Source organism: Dermacentor albipictus, chromosome 7 (genome assembly GCF_038994185.2).
Source record: "Dermacentor albipictus isolate Rhodes 1998 colony chromosome 7, USDA_Dalb.pri_finalv2, whole genome shotgun sequence".
Taxonomy (NCBI): domain Eukaryota; kingdom Metazoa; phylum Arthropoda; class Arachnida; order Ixodida; family Ixodidae; genus Dermacentor; species Dermacentor albipictus.
Genome location: NC_091827.1, coordinates 56,051,001 through 56,069,975, shown reverse-complemented (window position 1 = coordinate 56,069,975; position 18,975 = coordinate 56,051,001). Strand labels below are relative to the sequence as shown.

The 18,975-nt window shown below is 43.7% G+C and overlaps 1 protein-coding gene across 1 annotated transcript; it reads right to left on the bottom strand.

The window, feature by feature from the left end:
* Positions 1 to 948: 948 nt before the first annotated feature.
* LOC135906769 (sulfotransferase 1 family member D1-like) lies at positions 949 to 18,710 on the bottom strand. Its single transcript, XM_065438350.2, has 2 exons — positions 18,622 to 18,710; positions 949 to 1,976 (listed from the first exon to the last, which is right to left on the bottom strand). Exon 2 carries the CDS (start codon positions 1,943 to 1,945, stop codon positions 1,001 to 1,003), a length of 945 nt encoding a protein of 314 aa, XP_065294422.1. The 5' UTR covers positions 1,946 to 1,976; positions 18,622 to 18,710; the 3' UTR covers positions 949 to 1,000.
* Between the last annotated feature and the right edge of the window lie 265 nt (positions 18,711 to 18,975).

Below are 18,975 nucleotides of genomic sequence, written 5' to 3'. Positions count from 1 at the left end.
GTTTTCTTCTGATATTTTCTTCTGATATTTACATATGTTGCATTGCTTTTGTATTTCTTTTTTATGTGTGCATGTGTATGTATATATATACACGTACAAAAGTAAATATTTATGTATTCGGCCCCTCCTGCCTGGGCTCTCATTTGGGCCTGCAATACTGTAAATAAATAAATAAATAAATAAATAAATAAATAAATAAATAAATAGTTTGCACGAACGTCATCTTGAAGCCCTAAATGATTGTCACTCAAAAAATTGCTTTACTAAAATATAGGGCTACGTTACACAATTATTCACTAAAAGCTATCGTACCTTGCCCTTAAAAATCTGCTTAATCGGCAAGACATCTTTAAGACGGCTACAAAATGTTTCCCAAAATTTTCTGAAGCCGTTTTTAAAAGGGCTAGAAGACGGTTTGCAAGACATCTCATAACGGTATTTAAACGACTACAAAACGTCTCGGAAAACGTCTTATAGCCGTTTTTAAAACGGCTGCAAGATGTCTTGCAAAACGACTTATAGCCCTTATTTTGCAGTGGACTGGACGGTCTTCACAACGGCTACAAGTCGTTTTAAGGAATCCCACGAAATTAAGGTTAGACGTTTTTAATTTGTCTTAAGCATCTTGCCAATACGTCTTAAGGATGTCTTGTAAGCATTTATGATGATTTTCAAGACGTCTTGGTGATCTTGCGAAGACGTGCAACAGACGACTAATAGACCAACGTGTGTTCAGTAGGAAATTCACTGCAGAAGAAATGCATTTATAACACAAACTGAGCGGAAGCCTGATAAGGCTGTTTCTGCAAATGCTTTTTTTTAATTTTAGTAGCGCGTAGAACCTTCGCTTTTTGAAAAAGAGGCATGAAAAGATACGAAGTGCGTACGGCTACTGGTATCAGAATGCTGTGTCCAAGAACGTACATTCAGCGCCATAAAACAAGAAAACAACACTGTTTTATTGCAAAAATACTGTTCTATTAGGCAAGCCCTTAGCGCATTATGGAAGAGTGACGTTGGGCCAAAGACGCGTGACGTCACTTCCGTGCGTGCTTGCCGAAATCCACTCTTCTAATGTTCTTCTTTGATTCTCAGAAAGGAAGCTTTTGTAGCCCCCGACAGAGCCTTGACGCACAAACTCGTGTCTAAGTGGACGGTCTTGCAAGAATTTCAGCGTGTCCTCCAGCTCTTGGGGAACGAGCGTGTTTTTATGTTTCTGGTATTGTGCTGCGAGCTCGATGTTGGCCATGAGAAAGTTCTTGAAGAGTGGGCGCATGCGCTCTTTCGATGTCATTTCGACCACGCGTTGAAGCATAGATGGGTCTCTGGACACGCGCCGACCGTAATCGGGACCTAAGAACTCGGCAATCCTCTTCACCTGCAGCTTGATGTCATTGTGTAGCTCCTCGTACGTGAGGAAGAGAACGTTGCTCTCGTGCCTTCGAGTATACCACGGAATGAGGCTGTCTTTTAAGTAGCATCCGTAGTTGTTCCTGCCGGATACAAAGCGCTTGACGTGCTCGTCGATGGGGACGACATGCTCATCTTCGGTGGCCGTCTGTGTTTGGACGTGATGGTAGGCAGAGACGCAAACATCGTAAGGGTTTCTGGCGACGTATATGTACTTAGAGCGGGGCGAAAATTTTTTCTCTTCGAAAGGAAGGTGAGTCTTGATGGTGCCCGGCTTAGACATAGTCTCCACAGCATCGACACCAAAAAGATCTAGAAAAGGTGACGCAGCAAAGAACTGCGAAAGTTCTGTCGGTGGCACACCATTGTGAAAGATGCCATACGCTATGTACTGAACCCAAGTTGTTCCACACTTTGGATATGTGGTGACAAAAATGTCACCTGGGCGCGGCTCGTAAGACAGAGCCGAAAGAACGGCGTCTTCGGGGAAGAAGTAGGTGACAGGGACGCCTTGCACGGTCTTGGTGAACCTCATCGCTGCAGAAGGCAGTCTGACAGATGATAGCCTGCAACAAGGTAGAAGAAAATTTGACAGCTGGTAAGACACTGTTGGCAAACAATGCATTTTGTGCACAAATGTTTGAAGGATTGCAAGTCAGCAACCATTGTGTTGAGCGAAAAAAAAATGATACACTAAACAGCGAAACCATATTTAGCTCACTCCACACAGGAGCAAATAACAGCGACGACTACCCCCACATCGCTTACCCCTGCTAATACCAAAATAAGATAGGTCCGTGCTCTTTAGTGGCTCCCCTCAGGAGGTGAACTTCCAAAAAATGCGCCAATGTCTCTAACGGTTCTCATAAAATCAATTTGTTGTAGCTTACAACGAGAAACGTTACGTTATATTGTAGAGACAGTGATTACAATAGAAAGAATGCATTCTGCGGAGACCAAATACGGAATTGCGGACACTGCCACCCAGGTAACATTAAGCTGATGCTTATGCCGTGGAATTGTGGTAAAAATTTCGCGTTTGAGCTATGCGTCACAGGAGCCGGTGATAATACTAGAATTGTGTATTTGCATGAGTAACTTACATGAGCTTCTAAAAGCAATAGTCGGAACAGAATTTCTTCGCTAAAGTGTATGCCTTGATTTTATATGCGATTTCCACAAAAAAGTTAAAGCAGCAGTACAACCTAAACAGCGAGCCAGGTTAATGTAATATGCATTATAGTGTTGGCCTAAAGAACAGCTCGACAAAGCAATTGGTCGTATATCCTGATATCAGAAAGTTCTGCCTACCCGTCCCTGCATGATCGTTTATTGCGTGTTACATTTGCGTAATAGTTGATTGATCAACGGTGGTATGCAATCATGGAGCGCAATTGAGATCGATAGGAAGTGGACTTTTTCACTAAAATGTCCTTTACTTGGTGAAACAAATTCCGGTTAGCCAGCATGTTCGGAGAAAGCTTAACACATTTTTTTGTGATGTTTCCAGTATTATGTGCAATATTAGGTCATACAGAGGAGCTACGCGGGCAACTTTACATAAAGGGCAGGTATTTATCCTAGCGCACCATCGGTCGTTTAGGTGCACGTAATTATGCATGGGGCAGAAGTACTGGATAGAATGCCAGAGCACTCACCGTGTTATTGTAGGAGTTTGCTTGCACTATTGTTCAAATATTTCCAGCCGGCCCTGCTCTTTGAGCATATCTTACTCAACGTGTCTGCTCGAACGAAGTCTTTCCTCACGGGGAGTAACATTACGACTGCACCTGGCCTTGTATAATACAACGGTAGATTCAGCGCCCATTCCCGTTGTCGAAATGACAGTCCTCATAGTGAGGTATAATTTTCTAGCCACCATTGCGTTGGATTAGATATGTGCCAGATATGGGCAATCAATACGAAGGTCTTCTGAGAGCAGTTCTTTGGGACCCATGCGAGAACCACCAAAACGTGCAGAATCTCTTTATTGGCCATAATATTTACTGGAACGTCGTGCAAGCAGCTCAATGAAAAATGTTCGTGACACTCATCAGCACTGAAGAAAGTTTCAAATTATTTGCCTTCCCGAAGAGCCTCCTACAAATACAAATAATAATAAACAGTAAAACTAGCCCCCATAAAATGTGTTGCAATTGCTTTTTTAACATGTTGATGACAAAAACCGTTTCTGGTCACTCTTTATCACAGCGTACTCTTTATTTTTGGTAAGCTGGTATTCATGCCCTCTCATACAAAATATACTGCAGGCTGACAATTTATTCTATTATATAGACAAGTAACCAGCCGAAATTAATGTTTCAAAGCGTTCGGACGCCAATGTCATGCTTGGTTTTGGTGAAAGTTCTACCTTTGACAATTTGTGATGTTCGGGGCCACTCAGTGCCAACTCACAATGGTGGGATAGGCTCTGCCATTTAGGTTTAGGGCTAATCTGGATAGGAAGACGGCCGACTGCCTGAAAAAGAGGGCTCTTACGCACAGGACCTTTGAAGACGTCGTTTTGCCCGTAGAGCCCGCGGAAATCAAGAAGAGAGCGCAACGAGAGCTGATTGCCTTCCTGCTAGACAAGGGGCTCATCGGCATCTGGTGAGGCGTACACGATCCTAACTCACCGGAGGCTCAGGCGTAAGAATTTCCGGTTACATATCTCAGGCTAAGCTCGCCTGCTGCAACACACCTGTCCCCACCACCACCGCCATCGCGACCTTACGTCCATGTGTAAACAAAACTACATAATTAGACGGCGTGTGCATTATACAGGGTGTCCCACATAACTTGAGCCAAGAATTTAAAAAGCAAAGGCGCATCAGAAGCGAATTGAACCAAAGGTATACTATTCGCAATAGCCTATAATAACTCAAACAATTTTTGTTTTCCCTATAACTCACTAAATAAGTTTAATTACCCAACTTTTTATTTATTGGCTGAGGACCCCAAATCTGATACGTAATTTGGCAGTGCACCTTCAGAAACCACCGATCGAGTTGTTTCCTTTACGATACGTCTGACGTAGTCCTTGTTTCCGGTTTGCAAAGAAAGCCCGAGAAATATAAAAAAAGCCACGTGATGAAGCGCTTGCGCAGGAGTATTATGCTGTTCTCAAGCATGCGTTCGGTGAGCAAGGTCGGCTTCCGTCGGATCACGGTGAAAATGCATGCTGCTGGCCGAGTGCTGCAGATGAGTAAAGAACGCCCTGCCGCTATGTCGCCTGCCACCATGGAGCCGTATATGGGATTGGGACTTCGGATAGAGTATATGGGATTGATTGGCACGATTTACCACCCCAAAGAAACACTTCGACAACCAGAAAATGCTCGCAGTGAAATGCCGCAGTAATGCGGAAAGGGTGTCATGTCGTGATGAGGGGGGAATTGTTCAATGGATCGGGCAGTCTGGTGAGCCACCCTTATTCACAGAAGACATTTGCCATGGCTAACTTCCCACAGCCCAACTACAAGAAAGGAGAGCGCAGGTTCTTTGGCTTGTGCACCTTTTACGGGTGCTTCGTCAAAAACTTCTCGCACATCGACGAGCCATTAACTTCTCTCGCCAAATCATAGGTCGATTTCAAGCGGCAAGTGCCGCAAGCGGAAGCTTCATCATCATCATCATCATCAGCCTGGTTACGCCCACTGCAGGGCAAAGGCCTCTCCCATATTTCTCCAACAACCCCGGTCATGTACTAATTGTGGCCACGCCGTCCCTGCAAACTTCTTAATCTCATCCGCCCACCTAACTTTCTGCCGCCCCCTGCTACGCTTCCCTTCCCTTGGGATCCAGTCCGTAACCCTTAATGACCATCGGTTATCTTCCCTCCTCATTACATGCCCTGCCCATGCCCATTTCTTTTTCTTCATTTCAACTAAGATGTCATTAACTCGCGTTTGTTCCCTGACCCAATCTCCTCTTTTCTTATCCCTTAACGTTACACCTATCATTCTTCTTTCCATAGCTCGTTGCGTCGTCCTCAATTTGAGTAGAACTCTTTTTGTAAGCCTCCAGGTTTCTGCCCCATAGGTGAGTACTGGTAAGACATAGCTATTATATACTTTTCTCTTGAGGGATAATGGCAACCTGCTGTTCATGATCTGAGAATGCCTTCCAAACGCACCCCAGCCCATTCTTATTCTCCTGATTATTTCCGTCTCATGATCCGGATCCGCCGTCACTACCTGCCCCAAGTAGGGGTATTCCCTTACGACTTCCAGTGCCTCGCTGCCTATTGTACATTGCTGTTCTCTTCCGAGACTGTTAAACATTACTTTAGTTTTCTGCAGATTCATTTTTAGACCCACTCTTCTGCTTTGCCTCTCCAGGTCAGTGAGCATGCATTGCAATTGGTCCCCTGAGTTACTAAGCAAGGCAATATCATCAGCGAATCGCAAGTTACTGAGGTACTCTCCATTAACTTTTATCCCCAATTCTTCCCTCTCCAGGCCTCTGAATACCTCCTGTAAACATGCTGTGAATAGCATTGGAGATATCGTATCTCCCTGCCTGACGCCTTTCTTTATAGGGATTTTGTTGCTTTCTTTGTGGAGGACTACGGTGGCTGTGGAGCCGCTATAGATATCTTCCAGTATTTTACATATGGTTCATCTACACCCTGATTCCGTAATACCTCCATGACTGCTGAGGTTTCGACAGAATCAAACGCTCTCTCGTAATCAATGAAAGCTATATATAAGGGTTGGTTATATTCCGCACATTTCTCTATCACCTGATTGATAGTGTGAATATGATCTATTGTTGAGTAGCCTTTACGGAATCCTGCCTGGTCCTTTGCTTGACAGAAGTCTAAGGTATTCCTCATTCTATTTGCGATTACCTTAGTAAATAGTTTGTAGGCAACGGACAGTAAGCTGATCGGTCTATCATTTTTCAAGTCTTTGGCATCTCCTTTCTTATGAATTAGGATTATGTTAGCGTTCTTCCAAGATTCCGGTACGCTCGAGGTCATGAGGCATTGCGTATACAGGGTGGCCAGTTTCTCTAGAACAATCTGTCCACCATCCTTCAACAAATCTGCTGTTACCTGATCCTCCCCAGCTGCCTTCCCCCTTTGCATATCTCCCAAGGCTTTCTTTACTTCTTCCGGCGTTACCTTTGGGATTTCGAATTCCTCTAGACTATTTTCCCTTCCATTATCGTCGTGGGTGCCACTGGTACTGTATAAATCTCTGTAGAACTCCTCAGCCACTTGAACTATCTCATCCATATTGGTAATGATATTGCCGGCTTTGTATCTTAACGCATACATCTGATTCTTGCCGATTCCTAGTTTCTTCTTCACTGTTTTTAGGCTTCCTCCGTTCCTGAGAGCATGTTCAATTCTATCCATATTATACTTCCTTATGTCAGCTGTCTTACGCTTGTTGATTAACTTCGAAAGTTCTGCCAGTTCTATTCTAGCTGTAGGGTTAGAGGCTTTCATACATTGGCGTTTCTTGATCAGATCTTTCGTCTCCTGCGATAGTTTGCTGGTATCCTGCCTAATGGAGTTACCACCGACTTCCATTGCACACTCCTTAATGATGCCCACAAGATTGTCGTTCATTGTTTCAACACTAAGGCCCTCTTTCTGAGTTAAAGCTGAATACCTGTTCTGTAGCTTGATCTGGAATTCTTCTATTTTCCCTCTTACCGCTAACTCATTAATTGGCTTCTTATGTACTAGTTTCTTCCGTTCCCTCCTCAGGTCTAGGCTAATTCGAGTTCTTACCATTCTGTGGTCACTGCAGCGGACTTTGCCGAGCACGTCCACATCTTGTATGATGCCAGGGTTAGCGCAGAGTATGAAGTCTATTTCATTTCTAGTCTCACCGTTCGGGCTCCTCCACGTCCACTTTCGGCTATCCCGCTTGCGGAAGAAGGTATTCATTATCCTCATATTATTCTGTTCCGCAAATTCTACTAATAACTCTCCCCTGCTATTCCTAGCGCATATGCCATATTCCCCCACTGCCTTGTCTCCAGCCTGCTTCTTGCCTACCTTGGCATTAAAGTCGCCCATTAGTATAGTGTATTTAGTTTTCACTCTACCCATCGCCGATTCCACGTCTTCATAGATGCTTTCGACTTCCTGGTCATCATGACTGGATGTAGGGGCGTAGACTTGCACAATCTTCATTTTGTACCTCTTATTAAGTTTCACAACAAGACCTGCCACCCTCTCGTTAATGCTATAGAATTCCTGTATGTTACCAGCTATATTCTTATTAATCAGGAATCCGACTCCTAGTTCTCTTCTCTCCGCTAAGCCCCTGTAGCACAGGGGCTTAGCCCCTGTGCTACAGGGGCTTAGGGGCTTCCGCTACAGGGGCTTAGCCCCTGTAGCGGAAGCTTTCCGAGAGTTTAACCAGCGCCTGCAGTCAACACCAGTGCTCGCCCACTTCGACGAAGGCGCCAATACAGAAATCCACAGAATGCAAGTAGCCTAGGCCTGGAAGCCGTCCTAGTTCAATGGAAAGATGGATTTGAAAGGGTCATTGTTTACGCTAGTCGGTCACTTTCGAAAGTGGAAGCTAATTATTTCTGAGACGGAAAAAGAACGCCTTGTCATCATTTGGGCTACCACGAAATTCCATACTCTACGCGGGACCCTTCGAATTCGTAAGGGGCCACCATGCCTTATGTTGGCTGGGAAATTTAAACGACCCTTCAAGACGTCTCTCACGTTGGAGTCTCCAATTTCAGAAAGTTGACGTAATCATCGTCTACAAATCCGGAGGGAAGCACTCCGATGCCGATTGCCTATCACGTGCCCCCATTGACCCGCCGCCGCAAGACGATGAGGTTGACCACGCCTTCCTAGGAACAATAAGCACGGAAGACTTCGCTGAACAGCAACGAGCAGACCCGGAGCTAAAAAGCCTCTACGGTTACTTGGAAAGCAACACTTACGTTGTCCCTAGGGCATTTAGGAGGGGTTTGTGTTCATTTTCCCTACTAAATGACATCCTCGTAAAGAAGAGCTCACCAGTCCGTGCCAAATACCTTGTTGTTGGTCCCTCATCTCTGCGTCCGGAAGTATTGTACGCCCTACATGACGATACGACCGCTGGAGCCCTCGGGTTTTCCCGGACGCTACTGGGAATACAGGGAAATTTTGCTATCAAAGCGGCCCCGCTCCAGACCTGAAATAGTCCATAATGTGTGGCGTAAGCCGTTCTGCCAGCGCTGAAAAACTTTGGCACTCAGTTCATTTTGTTCCTTTTTTATTGCTAAGCGTGCTTTTGCTTTTCGCTCTCCTGTTAGGTTTGTAGCATTGGGACGATGCTCTTTAAGAGGCGGGCAGAAGCAGATGTACTGTTTATCTTTCGCGGTAGACAAAGGCTAACAAAGGTTGAACGTTATCGCTGAGCGCAGGAGTCGCCTGCATGTATCGCAAGTTTCTCCAATGTTATCGATAGTTCTATCCCCTGTCTGTTGTCACCGAACCTTGTGTAATCTGATTTTATGCGCAACGTGAATTGTGTAGTACTTTCTGGAACACACGCGGGCAACAGCAATTATTCTGGAACATTCGAGGACTCATGTACAAAAGGTGACGCGCTTGACCCACTGATCAGATTTCCGACGATCGCCGACTGTTTTCACCCCTATCGTTGTGCTTTGAGCGTAGCTTGCTTCTGTGAACACAAGTTCGCCCAACAAAAAGTCGTCGTTGAAAGGTTTCCTACTGAGTTCTTGACGGTCACTACAACGTGACAACATTACGCAAACATAGCAATAACTCCACTATGTTATCGAAGGTACCTACAAGCAACCCATGTATGTTACAGTGACAGTGTTCGCAATCACAGCTGTTCACGTTCACTGATTTTGCGCATGACAATCTTTCATTTGCAATATTTTAGCAAATTCCTCTATTCCAGTCATCAGAAAATCCAGCGTGAAATCTTTGCGCAGATTAAAAAGGTCAACCAGACTGTCCTTGCTTGATCTGATCAGGAATCACCCAACTAAAAAAGAGAGAGGCTTTAGTAAACGGCTCCGAAGTATTTTCTTCCACCTGATGCTTTTTACCCGCACCCAGAGCACAGTACACGACCGCATTTGCATTTTGCGTCAATCGCCATGCGGTCAGTACTGCCAAAAATTTGAACTCGTTATTTAGTACTCAGCAGTACAAAATCGTAGCAACGTAGTAATGGCGGCACCCACAAGTAACTAGTAAGGGCGATGAAAAGATAACCACCCGGGTCTCTGGCGGAAAAATTTTGCTATGAGGCAACCTGTAGAGAAGCGCATAGCATATCATTTCACGCCTTCGCATGGACCTGTGCGCTGTTAAATGCTGATATCAGGTTGACGATAAAAATTACGCTATTTGTGCCATGGATTGCGCACATCAGAAGCGTCTCATAGAATGTTTTTTTAGGAAAAGTGACATGGAGGTATTCATTTCCTGCTTCGCTAAATATGCAAGACAATGCGGTTGCATTATCTGCAAGCAACGAATTCGTGCTCTTCGTCGTTTGTTCCATTGTTTCCGAGCGATACGCCCCGAGCGACGTATCACAACCTATCAGCACGACAATCGCGATCAATCCTATCCTCACTGCGCCTGCTTAACAGCTTTCGTTTCGTGCCACACTGAACAGCCTCACGGTCGCCGAGAACACCTCGCGACATGTCGTCGCGGCGATCGGCGGCCATGATAGCGATCAGCGTGGCCCTGCTCGCGCTCTCCGTGGCGGAGACGACCGGTGAGCGAACGAAATTCTAATTTGAATAGTACTTTACAGCAGTGCTTCGCAAATTGCAATGCCCGGTTGTAGAATGCGGTGAACAGGAAATAAACAAGTCCAGCATCATTTTTTATGATCGTACTTATCGTTTTTTTTCGAAGAAGCAGCTTCCCGTACTTAGCAAGCTATGCGAGCCGGCTAGTTAGCAGTGATACCTAGTTGCCTGTGGCACTAACGCTAAAACGAAGACGAGAAAGAGGGGCGCTTGCGCAAGCCCACTTCGTTTACAGTTTGTGTTCTCCCCGCTGGTGCTACATCCAGCCACGGATTCCCGTACTTGCCCGTGGTTCTCATGGATAGCAAGAATGTAGGAGCACGATCCATGTCTGACACTTCACTCAACTATGGTATCTGCCGTTACATACCTAGTCATCGAGGCCGCGGAATGTCAAGCACCGCTCTCCAATTTTCTCTCAATCTCTCTTCCCTCACTAACCGTCCATCTTCGACAACGATCATTAGCGCGGGTGTGCGTCGCGCACCGTTTGACGATGATGCGCTTGTGTAAAGTCTCCATCGTTTTTACCCTTTTATGCAGCGTGTTTGTTTTCTTTACTTGGTCCTACCCCGTTTCGTGGCCGCCGGTAGCCTCCTGCTAGCTGGCTGCTCAATGCCCGCCGGGGAAGCTGACTGGTTGTCGCGCCGCGCTGCTGCGCTTGTGGTCGCGGCTTTGATACGGACCTTGGCGGCAGCATTCCAATAGCAGCGGAAGGCAAAACCGCTCGCATACCATGCTTTGGATGCACGCAAAACAGCCCCAGGTGGTCGAAAATTCTCGGGAGTCCCTCTCAACGGCGCGCCTCGCAATCAGATCGCAATTCCGTAGCACCGTCAAACTACGTAAAATTTAAATAGTTTATTGCTGACCTACTTATGGTTGAGAAATGGTTTGGTGGCCCCAAAGCTGAGTTTTTGCGTCTCGTAAGGCATCGTCCTATGCGTCATCTCTCCGAATGAAAACTACTGTTCCTGCTACATTCACGCTCATTTCTTAATCGTTCACATAGGCCGAAACTCGCACACAACATCACTGTTAAAGAGAGGAACGAATAAATGTCGTAGGATGAACTGTGCCCATGCATAGACACCACGGTTTTCCGCGTAACATTGCTGATGCAGGCTGCTGTGTGTGAAAACGGAGGCCTAAATTTAGAAGGATAGTTGCATCTATGGTGTTTTGGCTGCTTAATAACATCGACGGGATAAGACGCATGGCTACTCAAGCGCCCATCATCGCGAAACATTAACTGAGAAATACTAAACGATGGAGTATAAATAAATAAAATAGGGATGATCCCATTTACGAATATCTTGGAATAGAGAAATTCCATGCTACATACTATGAGGTTAGCATGAAGTTGAAGATATATACATACCGTGCGTTACGTAGAGTCAGCGCAAAAACTGTCAAAGTTATTAGCAGTCTGTTATCGCGTCGAAATAATTAACAGCAAACGGAATGAAAGTCCGTAACCCTAAAAACTCGTCATCACCTAATTGAAGCTAAAAAAAAGTAAACCCAGTTCCACGCAGTGCAAGCTGTCAAAACAGCGATGCTGGTGGTCGTTTTCTCAAGTTTGGACTCGTGTTAAGCGCGATTTTTGTGAAAGTCGTTTGTCTCGTTGTCGTCGTTTTGTTAGATTCGAGCTTCTCTTCCGGATTGCGCACACGCTTCAGTTGCGTGAGGTTGTGATCAAAGCACAGTCTATCACACGCTTTCTAGCTATGGCCGCACTCACGGTTGAGGAATTCTCTCTTGAACCATCCATCGGCACCCTACGTGGGAGAAATCTCTCTGCTCGGCCTCATACTCTCGAAATCGGGGGTTAGCTCGTCTCTGCTGGCGCTTGGCTTGGTTTGCCTTCTCTTGAAAGTGGAGTTTGGCTTGCGCCGGACGGCAAATGCTCGACTTAGAACAGCTGCACTGTTAAAGAAACCTAGAAGCTCAGCGTACAGAATGTCACCGGCACGAGAAAGGTATTCTGACGTTCTAGTGCGTCTGAAATAATGTTACGGAAAATGTAAGCTATATCCACCATTGAATAAGCATGTCTATGTAAAAAAAAATCTGTGCAAATTGAACGCAGTGTTGAAATCTAAATGATTCGAAACTTTCTCGAGTTGGCGAGTTGGCAATAGCGTCGGGGGAAATAAGCACACCCTTGCTTTGTTTGGGACGAGGATGAAGCCGATGTATGACGCTTGTCGTGGGAAGAATGTTGATGAGATATGTATCACGTGGATAAGTATGACACGCATCCTAATAAACATAAGGCTCGCGCTTCTGCCGCAGTGGCACATCTGTTTTGGGCAACTGGTCCAGAATGGGCACACACACAGTGGAACATACCCAGTTGGGCATAACCGCTGCTCAACTTATATGTTCGACCGCATATACCGTGGCACACACACAATGATCCAAGGTGTCCACTTGGCAAGACATCAGCCAGGACATATCCATGACGAATGTTTTCTATAGGTATGTGTTCACAAATATATCCGGTGAAGAAATGAGGACGAACGATAAACCCCGGATAAGAGGCAAAGATGAATTCGCTTTAAAGAAATGTAGACAGTACTCAGCTCACGATAAATGACGACGTTGATGCGATTAGCCATAAATAGACGCAGCAAACGCTACATTGTCACGCTACGATATTGCCACTACCGGCACAGGAAGAGGCAATCGCGCGGCCAGCCGCAATGCCAAATGACCCCACGATGCAATTTATCATGTAATGAATGCACCTTAGATGTAATTTCGCTGCAATATCTCCCCATAAAGAGCTGATTTCGAGGCGAAAGTGTTTGCTGTGGATAAGCTGCTATCGCTTGAACATACTCAAGGCTATATTACGAACCCTTTGTGTCACCTTATCCCATCTACTCTGGAGGATTGACCGAGGTTGAGCATCTATCAGTGCCAGATGTGCAATGCGGAAGTTGTATGCTTGTGGAGACATCCAGTGGACACACTCCCGGTGCCATAAATTGTCTGCTAGGCCAGGCAGAATCCTGCTGGGAGTTGTTTATTCAGGCGCATACACAGTGGCCTCCGTTGTGTGCTCGGCAATAAAACAGCCAGCACATACTCAGTGACGCAAGCTAGTAGACAACTTGGGTCACAGGGTGAAAGAGGTTCGATAGACACCACGAATTCAGGAACTATCGCACGAAATGCTAATCGTAATCAAGTAACACTATTCTTTTAAGGCTTCTCTTTGATTTTAGAGACAAGACCAGGGCATGTGCGTGTTGTATGCTGATGAAAAAATTGACGGACACGCAAGTATTCTTACAGGATTTGAATGGGAAAGCACTATGACCACTAATTATTTGATTACGTTCATGATATGGGACGTCATGCCTTGTGATGTGTCCTTCCCAAATCCAGCTTAGTCTACCTTATTCTGTACCAATCTTAATCCACCTTAATCCCCTTTATTGCTCTTTGTTCCACCTTACTTCACATTGCTCTAATTTGTTATAATTTTAGTCCACCTCATTACACTCTAAAGTCGCCGCCAGATGCCTGCGACCTGACGTGTGCAATGACGCCCGCACTAGACGCACCTTTAGTCAGCCAGGACCGTGGAGCCACCATGACGTCGGGTGGGTGCTAGTCTCGCCCCCCCCCCCCCCCCACGGGAACCCGGATTATATGCGCACCAGGACCCAAATGATCAAAATTTTCTTTTCAAAGTTATTGATTTACTTTGTTTACAGGAACCTCTATGGAAAAAATTTGACGTAAATCTGAGCATTTTTGACGTGTTTTTCTATTTCTGTCGTCGCCCGTATTTTCCAAACCATCGCTTGACAACGCCCGATTTTCTGCCCCCAATGATATATAGTGCTTTCGCATCAAAAGCGCAAGACCTCAACACGACCGCAAAGAATCTCGCAACCTTGTGTATTGTGTAAATTGTGCGCTGTCAAACAGATTGCGGTTTAAAGAAGCACCAGCGGTGTGACAATTTACGAAGTCTGAAGAAGGTCTATTTCGCATGTGATGCTGTAATGAAGGTGTGTGCGCCACTTTCAGATGTCGATGACGTAGGAGTTCGTTAAGAGCCCGTTTTACGAGGGCAGATCAGAAAATCTTTGCCGCTATTCTTTTTTGGGCCAAATTACGTCTGCATATTTGTAGTCAACATATCCATTCCCAGCGGCTGGCCTTTCTTGGACAGGCCCGGGCATATCTGCCAGTGGCTGCGTGGCACGACGCTGCTGTTAGCTGTTGCAGATGGTGGTTCTGCTTCACACGTCCACAGCGTACGCGCAACGAAGTGTGATTCGTATTCTATGGGGCAAGGAACGAACGCCCATCGAAATCCACAGGGAAAGGCAGCCCACGTACGGAGAAAGGTGTTCCACGTTTTGGGTCCGCTGAAGAAGTTCCTGGCAGGACAGCGATTCACTTGCAACGATGAAACCGAGACATTAGTGCGACGGTGTTTCCACGGTCAGCCGGACGAATTCTACCACAGGGGAACCTAAAATTTAGTGCTAAAATGTCTGAACCAGTGTGGGGACTAATTGGAAAAATGTGTTAAGTACGTGGAACAGTGCGTATATTTGTAATTACCTGTATGTACCTTTTTCTGGCTAATTAAAGATGTGGGCAAATAATTCTGATTCGCCCTCGTATCGTGAGTATGGAATATTTCGCCCGTTCATCGAACCACATGGATCTCCATTATATACATCTCGGCCTCGGAAGTGTATCTTTTGCGCACGATGTAGAAAATGCAGGGTGTGTCAATGTATTCAAAGGATGGAACACATCAGTCAATCTGCATATTACCTAGTCAAGTAGCCGTTATTCTAATGCACCAAGCTATCCAGTGCTAGGGACCTGTTGGCGAAGTATGGCGCTAGGGTCAATATTCAATAAAAATAGTGTGCGAAGCAACTAACTTTTTAATAAATAGCATTACTTTCAGTTTCAGTTCATTATCTTTTAGATACAATGAATGCGTAAAGACAATATACAGACGAGGGTCCCAAAGACAAAGACTTCAATGGGACCCTCGTTTAATAATAACAATGGAGAACTCTATTAAAGATGAGCAACTAACTGAAAGAACCAAACACAATCGCGAAAATACACCATATGTAATAACCTAACGAAAATAAATTGTCCGTATAGAAGTCTATAGTGTATAAAAAAAACTGAAAATACAAATGGCAAATGTACTGCAATGAATGGCGTAAACTTAGTTATATATATATAAAGAAGCTTAAGGGCATGACTAAATGCATGGAAGGATGAAGATTTAATGGCGTTGGGTAAACCATTCCACAGTTTTATTACGGCGAATGATGATGTAATTTTTTCCATAGTTAGAATGAACCATAGGCGGTAGAAAATTGGAGTTACGTGCAAACCTGGTGAAGTACCTGGAATCAATGAATTGTTACGAAAGCTGTTTAGTAAGTAATTTATAAAACATAATTATGTGATAGTTGAACAAGTTCGTTACAAGAAGGATGCTATTTTCACGAAGTAATATAGTAGCACTCCTGAAAAACCCACTGTTAGTGATAATGCGTATTGCTTGGTTTTTGTAAGTGCTAATAGACGAGATATGACAGTGATATGTGCTTCCCCAGGAAACAATGCCATAATTATTGTGACTGGGAATGAAAGCAAAGTATAATGCTAATAATGCGTATTTGGAGAAATGTTTTCTTGATTTGATTATTGCTCTATTACAGATGGTACACTTTTGCTCAATTAACGCAGTGTGCTGAGAAAACTTTAGGTTAGAATGTAATTTGATTCCCAGATATGATACACAGTCGGAAACGGGAATACGGGAATGTGATGACTATCTAGAGTTATCTCAGTCAAGCCAGGTAGTATTCTTTGGCTAGAACGGAAAATCAGGAATTTAGTTTTCGAAGGATTGATATATATATATTATTGGAAGAACAGAATGCAACAATATGGTCAAGCTCTTGTTTAGTTTAGGGATTAAGGTTGTTAAAGAATTGCCACGCAACGACATAGTAGTATATTCTGCGTATAGTACACAATGTACCGATTTAAGACACGTGGGTAAATCATTAATACAAATGGAGAATAGTAAGGGACCTAGTATGGAGCCTTGTGGTACACCTTGGTTAATAAATTTAGCATCAGAATAGGCCCCTAAAAACAATTTGTTCTCTACTATGCAGGTAATATTTTAGGGGTTTTAGTATAGGACTAGCAATTCCCCGGGCTTCAAGCTTAGTATAAAGCATGTTATGATTAACAGTACCAAAAGCTTTAGTGAAGTCCAAAAATAATTAACTAATGAAGTTACCCGTATCAATCGGTTGACGAATGTAGTCGTTTAGGGATATTAAAGCTAAGTTAGTTGAACTGCCAGCGCGGAAACCAAATTGAGAAGATTGTAATATATTATTATTTAAGTAAATATTTAGGCGGTTACAAAATAAATTCTCAAGCACTTTACTAATCGACGAGAGAATAGAAATAGGATGATAGTTAAGCACCTGCATTTGATCACCTTTCTTATGTACAGGAATAATCTTAGCCCTTTTTAAGTGAAGTGGGAAGAATACACATTTAATAATATTATTTATTATAAAACACAGTGTAACAGAAATAAGTGGTGCAACATGTTTTATATGAAATACAGAAATGTTGTCTAAGCCAGGGCTACTATTCTTTAAAGGTAATACCATGGGGCACACCTCATCTGCAGTTAAGGGAAAGAGAATAAAAGAATGATTGCAGTGATAAGTGGGATAAGTAGTAGTCATATTATGACTGCTGCATATGTTATAGAAGGATCATATCGACGTTTTTCTATAGTATAACTATAGAATGGGAGTAAACAAAAAGAAATAGATACCTTATCAACTTTTCTCTATAGACAATCTATAAACTGGGAGCAGACAAAAATAATCGACCTTATCGACTTTTGCTCACAGACAGTCTAAAGACCAAGAATGAACAGCAGTAGAGACTCTATGAACTTTTTTGTATAGGTAGTCTATAGAGTGGACGCAGACAAAATGAAGCAAACAGCTAATTAATGTTTCTCTATAGACAGTTTATAAACCGGAAGTAGACAAAAAGAAATAGAAATTTTATCGACTCTCGTCTATAGACAGTGTATAGACAAAGAATGTACAAAAGTAAATAGACAATGTATCGACTTTCGTGTTAGGTAGTCTTAGAGGAGAAGTAGACAAAAAGAAACAAATGCTTTATCGATTTTTTCTATAGACCGTCTATAGAATGGGAGTAGACAAAAAGAAACAGAAACGTTATGGACGTTCGTCTATGCACAGTCTCTAGACAAAATATGGAGAAAAGTAACCAGAGACTGTATTGGCTTTTGTCTTAGACAGTCTGTAGAGGGGACATGGATGAAAAGAAACAAACATCCTATCGACCTTTTTCTATAGACCTTTTTCTATAGAATGCGATAAGACAAAAGAAATAGAAACCGTATGGCCTTTCGTCTATAGACAGTCTATAGACAAATAATGGGCAAAAGTAAATGGAGACTGTATTGACTTTCGTCTATAGACACTCTATAGATGGGACATAGACAAAAGAAAAACAAACATCTTATCGACTTTTTTTCTATTAAAACCGTCTATAGAATGTTAGTAGACAAAAGAAATAGAAGCGTTATGGACCTTCGTCTATGGACCGTCTGTAGACTTTGTATCAGCAAAAGACCAAGTCTATAGAGGGGCAAGGTCATCTATAAAAAGTCTATAGATTTTCTATAGACAGTCTAAACTCATTTTGGTAAGGGAGCCACTGACACTATTTGCTATGCTGGAAGAGTCAGTATGAGTTTCATTGTTGTAATTTATTTTATCAGCAGTATTACCGGACTTAGGTAAGTTCATGAACACATTAAGAAGCTGCCGGTGTTTTTTGGGATTGATCTTGTGTTTTGCAAATTTATTTTCGTAATACTGTCGTTTAGATTTCTTTAGCAAGTTATTCAGAATGTTACAATAATTTTTATAGCGTGCCGCTAAGCCTACATTAAAAGGCTTCTTTTTATTTTTTGCATAGGTTGTCTTTAATTCTCATACTAATCAGTAAATTTGTCGTTACCCGAAGGTTACTGGGAAACTTAGAAAATTTCCTGGATCTGATGGTAGTTGCGTGAGTGGGAACGGCTTCTAGAAAGACGGTACAAAAATTTGCAAGAGCTTGATCGGGATCATGCAGGGAGTTAATTACAGACCAATCAGTATTTGTTATACAGTCAGTCAGACTGTCCACAAGAGAGTTAAGCTTATTGTTAAGCAGTGATTCGAGATGCTGAATTTATTTTAGCGAGTTAAGTTTTTGTGGGCATCGCAGAAGAAAGACCAAGAACGAGAGACACCCTTGTGAGCAGCAGCCGCAATAATAGCATAGGACGCAGTGAAAAGTATAGAAACAAACCTGCAATAGAAATAGCAGATGGTTAGAATACTTCCTGTGTAGTTGCAGCTGCCGCCCAGAAGTGAAGCCGGTGCCGGGACGGTCCCCGATATATGGTTAACCAGCCCAACAAGCGCAGGCGCCGTAGGTCTCCAGGAAAGCCGCAGAGTCAGCCTGCAGTGTGTGCGCAGCACCCTGCATGGCAACATGCAGGATCAAGCCGTAAGCAGGCGTATGCTGTATCAAAGGCTGTTCTGGAGTTATAGTAGGTCACCAAGTGTTCATTTCAATGTTGGCATATTTCAGACTAAATGTCGCAACCAGTAGAATATCACATAGTTGTGCTTTTGTCGATGATATTTTGTGACATAGATA